The sequence below is a fragment of the Emydura macquarii genome, unplaced genomic scaffold (assembly GCF_026122565.2).
Source record: "Emydura macquarii macquarii isolate MOO-44397 ecotype Brisbane River unplaced genomic scaffold, CSIRO-AGI_Emac_v2 contig_378, whole genome shotgun sequence".
Lineage (NCBI taxonomy): Eukaryota > Metazoa > Chordata > Testudines > Chelidae > Emydura > Emydura macquarii.
Window position 1 is genome coordinate 259579 of NW_027130515.1, and position 5722 is coordinate 265300.

The following is a 5722-nucleotide window of genomic DNA, read 5'->3' on the forward strand; positions in this document are numbered from 1 at the left end:
GCATGTCAGGGAGTTCCTTACTGAAGCTATGGCACCATCTGTCCCATCCCTCTTCCCAAACTCCTCCAAGTTCCCCCAACCCAACCCAGCCCATACTGTGCTTCACACTGAAATCTTGCTCAAGTGAAATAATTATAAAGCAACCATTTTATTCATTTCAGATGAACCACAACTACAAAAGTACATGTTTCTGTTTCTAAAGCAAATTTCTGATAACACCTTGCAAATCCAAAATCATTGTGCCCCAGGGTCTCTCACTTAATCTGCTGCTGCTTGAACAATGATGGTCCCCATGCCTTGCAACCCAGGTGGAGTCCTGCTTGGCAAACACAAGTTAGCCAAGAATGTGCTGCATCAGCACAGATTTTTCAGTCTTTCTGTTTAAAAAATATCTACACTGCCTATCCCTGTTCCATGATCTGCTCTTCCCTATACAACAGGATCAAGAGGGAGTTTCCACTTGCCAAAGGGAACAACATTCCAGAAAAAAGAAAGTTACTTACCCTTCAGAACTCAAATTCTTCAATATATGTGGTCTTTATGTGTATTCCACTGTGGGTGACAGATGAGCATTACTCAAAAAGGAGAAGGGTGCAAGGACACAGGTAGCATGGCTGCTGACAGAACTGCCATCTCAAATGATGAATCAGCAGAGAAGGAGGCTTGGACCAAGGCGAAATGTACTCTGAATGCGTGGATGGAATGCCATACTACTGACTCGCAAATGACAAGCAGAGGTGCTTCTTGGACCAATGCTTCTGAGGCTGCCTCTGTTTTCAGAGTGAGCACATACCCCATTCGGGAGAGGAATGGTTGCCAGTTGATAAAGTAGGATGCACCCAGAGATCCACTTGGAGATCTTCTGAGAAGAAATAGCTTGCCCTCAGACTTGTTCTGCTATGGCCTGAAACAGCCTAGGCGACTGATTTGTTTTGTTCTCTATAGGTAAGAGGCCAAAGCTCACCTCATGTTGAGTGAATAAAGTCTCCTTTCTACACTGGAAACTTCAGAAAGGACATGGGTAAAGTCTGGTTTGTGTGAAATTCTGAAACTACTTTAAGGAGTGAATTTCAGGTGTAGTGGTAGCGAGACCTTTTTAATAAATATAGTATAAGTAACCGCCACCATTAGGGGCTCTAGCTTATATCTGGCTGAGGTGATGACAACAAGGAAGGCCACCTTCATAGATAGGTGAAGCATCAAACAAGTAGCATGGGGTTCAAAGGGTCGCTTGGTGAATGTTGAAAGCACTGAATTAAGGTTCCATTAAGGGGTTAGTTTTACTACTGGTTGGAGAGTACTAATTAAGCCCTTTAAGAACCTGGAGATGACTGGATAACAGAGTTGCCATCCAATAGGGAGGGACATGCACTGATTGCCACTAAGTGAACCCATATTGAGTTAAGGGAAAGACCCAACTTCTTGAGAGTAGGGAGGTAATCTAAGTAAGATATCAGGGATACCCATTGACCTAGGAGTCATACAGAGCCACCTGCCCCAGAAAGAGAAACACTTCTACTTTGCAAGAAACCATTTTCCCATTAAGTTCTTTCTACTATTAGTAAGGACAGCTTGCACATTCTGGGAACAAGAATGTTCTAGATCCATCACTCATTCAACTACCAAGCTGGTGAGGTGAACAATGCCCTGGTTAGGATGTCTGATCTTGCCATTTTCTTGAGTCAAGAGACCTCAGTAAGAAGGAATGCTTATTGGCAGTCAGGCTGACATATGCAGAAGAACCAGAAACCAGAACTTCCTGGTTCATCTGGGCATGATGAGAATGACTGTGTTCTGTCATGTCGAATCTTCTGCAATACTCATAGTGGTGGAACAGAAGGAAAGGCATAGTTTAGTCCAAGGAAGCAGGCAGTTCTCCAGCAGCAATGCTCTCCTCTGAGCTCCTCCTGGAAAAGCTTATGCTGCACATCCTGTTTGTCTGATAGGTGACCAGGTCCCAGGCAGAGATTCCTCACTGAGCAAAGACACAGTTCAGCACTCACCCATGGTCAGTGGCAAAATGACTGCTGAAGCTGTCTGCTAATGAGTTCTGGGTTCCTGGGAGGTACACAACTGACAGGATGATGCAGTTCTTGATACACCAGGTCCATACAGATTGACCACTTCTACACAAAGGAACAGATCTCAGTCCTCTGTTTATTCATGTAGAATGTTTGTCATATTGTTTGACATTATGAGAACATGATGAGACAGAGCGAATCACGAACCAAAGGAAGACACATTCAGCTGCCTAACTTGCATGCAGGGCCCAATCCGCTAGGTAGCTAAACACGCCTGCCAGACTTGGTCCAATTCTAAATCCATTCAGAGAAGGTGGTAATGGTGGTAGAGGTTACCCACCATATAACTTTCAGTTCAGTTGTTACAGCACTCGCCTAGGATGTGAGAGACCCAAGTTCAATTCCCCCTTCTGTGCCAGAGGGGAAGAGATTGAATTCTAGTCTCCTGCATTGCAGATAAGTACTCTAACCACTGGAGTAAAAGTTATATGGTGGGCACCACTAGCTCCTTCCCTCCCTGCCACATGATGTGTGGAGTGAAGCAGATGCCTAACTCATTCCTGCAAGAAACATATTAAGCACCTAACACATCTGATTCCACATGGCAGGTGCCTGTCTGATCATGCATTGGAAAGCACAGCTAGGTGCCTCCCTGCAGCCTGGACTTAGGCACCTAGCTCTGAGAGACAGGCAAGGCTTAGCACACACCCTGCTCCAGGGCACCTCCAACTGTCTAGCTTAAGCAGTTCCCTGCCAAGCATGCTAGTTTTTGTGAATCATGTTCTTGGATGCCTAGCTTTTCCCATAAATTGTATAGAAAGCCTAAGAGCCTAACTTAGCTTTATGGATCGCAGTATTGTTCCTGTGATTTTCCAGGCACCTCAATGCTCAGTGTTGCAATCCCTAAATCCATAGATCACACCCTAGCAGACAATCAGAAAACTCCCACTTCCATTTCAGAATTACATTTCTCACAAACACTGCAGTTGAAGATTTTACAGGTACCTTATTAGCCAGGCTCCCCTGCAAAGGACACTTTTTTACCCAAATGAGACAACTACACCATTGGAATCACTCCTATATTCAGCCACACCCCCACACACAGATGTCAGACTCTTCATACCTATGGATGTATATGCGCAGAGTCTGAGTGGGGAACTTCAATGCAAGTTTCTTAAGTCAATGTGGTGTGGGTGCACAATACTCTATTTTCAAATGTCCAGAGTGTGTTACAAAGTCAAGACGCTAAGTGACATTTAAGGCTACATATGATGTTTGGAGCACAGTAGCAGCAATGAAATTCCTCACAGCTCTGCAGAGCCTCATTGTATAAGATCCAAAAGTAAGGCTCGTTTAGAAAAGAAACTTTCTGATCCAATCCAGATAGAAACAGTGTGAGTTGAACCTTACCAAATATTTTGGCCTGACCCAAATCCTAGCGCCTGGTAGCTACAGTGAAAGTGAAACCGCCTATAAACAACCGGAGAAGCTGGACCACCACACACCGCCACTGCGCCCCGCGACACAGGGCGAGGCAGGTGCCAAATGCCCCTGACAACACCGCAGGCGCGGGGCAGGAGCCCGAAGCGACGTGGGGGAGGCGGTGCAGTTTGAACAACCTGAGGCATCACCCAGCGCAGCGGGAAGCCCGGGCCCAGCTCACAGGGGAGGGGACAAAACACCCCGACTCCGCGGCTCACCGGTCGCCGCCGGTGCCCTGTTCCCGCAAGCGCCGCATGGGCCCAGGGAGGCGGAGAGGAGCCAAGGCCCCGCCGGGATCCTCCTGCCGCTGCCGCCCCGCTCGCCTAAACCTTCCCGCCTAGGCGCCCGGGTTTCCCCAACGCCCCCCGCCGGGTCTCACCGCCAGGTCCTGAGGCACCGCTCCGCTCATGGCCCGCACAGTGCCGCTCCGCCAAGCCCGGGAGGGCAGGGCAGGCCCTGGCTCCAGCCCCACCGCTTCACCCTCGCCCGGACTGGCCGCCAGGAGCAGCAGGAGCCGCTTCCCCACCGGGGACGCCGCCGCGTCCGCCATCCCCCCGGCTAGGAGCCTCCGGAACCGCCCCAACGGTCGCCGCCGCCCCGAGACACCGAGCGAGCGCACGACGGCCCCGCGTTGGGCCTGCTGAGCCCCTCGAGCACCACCCGCCCCAATCCGATCCCGGCATACACCGCGCCGGCACGACCTCCCCCTTCCTTCTCTGATGAGTCCGATCCCGGCATGCACCGAGTCACTTAAGTCACCCGCAGCTGCCCCTACCGCTTCCCGGCATGCACCTCGCCAGCCCCACTTCCTCCCTTCCCTCCCAAAACATTCCCGGCGTGCACTGCACTGCACTGCACCGCACCCTCCCCCCCAACGGACCGTTAGTTCGCGCCGCTCTTCTCCGCGCGCCGCATCGCAGCCCCGAGTGGGGGCGGGCCCCGCCAGGCCTCCCGGGTCCGGGTAGTGTTGGGCCGAGCGCCAGCGGGAGGCGGGGCCGACCCAGCTGCCGGACTTGGGAGTCTGCCCACGCCTCGGCCGGGCCGGGCCGGGCACGGGTGCCAGACGCTGCTTGCCGAGTGCTATTTCCGGCGAGGGCCGGGGGGCGCTGCCTTCCTCCTGGGACTCGGGCCTGGCTGCGCTTGCAAGTGTGGCTGGCGCAGCTGGGTCAGGGTGTGGGGACAGCCCCGTCCCCTTCATCCCCATGAGCCCTCGTGCAGCCACCGCCCACCACACACGGCCCTCCTGGTGCCTTCTCTAGTTTGCTCAAGGAGCGGCCATAGGCACGACCAGCAAAGGAACTGGCTAGTCCGAGGTGCATCTCCGCTGGGAGCACGGGCTGTACGGTACAGTTCTACGGGCACACCTTTGGTCCTGTACACCAGGCTAGGCTATGGCACAGAGACACCCGGGGTGGCGTTGATGGGCCGTGTCCCTGGGGACATGAACAGATGACAAACTCTTGGTACCCCTTTTTGTCAGCAGCTGTTAATGCCAGGAGTTGCCAACTGTTGCAATTTTATCACAAGTCTTGCCCTGTTAGATGGATTTGTTATGATCTCTGATTTCTACCATCCAACCGCACAATGGTCTTACTCAAAGTGCCCATTTTTCCCATTACTTCAACAGGATTGAAACCACAGGCTGACCTCAGTAAAAAATGGCCACCATTTTTCTATAATCTTTTTATGTTATATGGGAAAGTGAAACCACCAACACTCATTGCTTGCAATAATATCGGAGACTGGCTGCCATCTTCCCTCAGAGTTCTATGGTCAAGAAATAGTGAGGAGATGGGAATATGGGGTGTATGCAAGGGAATGGACAAGCCAGGAGGGAGATCAAGGGTGCATAGGGGAATGTGGGCAGGAAGGAGATTGGGGAGATGGAAATATGGAAGCAGAAGGGAGATGGAGGGGCATAGGGGAATGTTAGAGCAAGTGGGGGGAGAAGAGAATGGTGAAACATGGGAAAGAAAATGAGTGGGACAGGAGACTGGGTAAGGCAAGGAGACAGTCAACATCATGCTCTAAGAGTGTGTGTGGGGATAGTTTGGGATTAGGAGAGGCTGAAGTAATTGGTTACCCTTTCCCCAGCAGTCATTTGGAGGTCACATTTTTGTGTATGCATTAATGTTTGATTTTAAATCTGAAATGATCACACAGAAATTGGGGGTGGGCAGCTTCTCCCTAAAATCTCAGAAATCAGAAGGCAAATTAAA

General features: G+C 51.1%; 1 protein-coding gene across 3 annotated transcripts in view; it reads right to left on the reverse strand.

Annotated features, from left to right (window-relative positions):
• KDM3B (lysine demethylase 3B) overlaps window positions 1–4216 on the reverse strand; it is a 94243-nt gene extending 90027 nt beyond the window's left edge. For all 3 annotated transcript variants that reach the window (XM_067534754.1, XM_067534746.1, XM_067534737.1), the window contains exon 1: window positions 3883–4216. In XM_067534754.1, coding sequence (XP_067390855.1) covers window positions 3883–4053 — 171 coding nt within the window. In that variant the 5' untranslated portion in view covers window positions 4054–4216. The remainder of the gene's footprint in view (window positions 1–3882) is intronic.
• Window positions 4217–5722: the final 1506 nt, after the last annotated feature.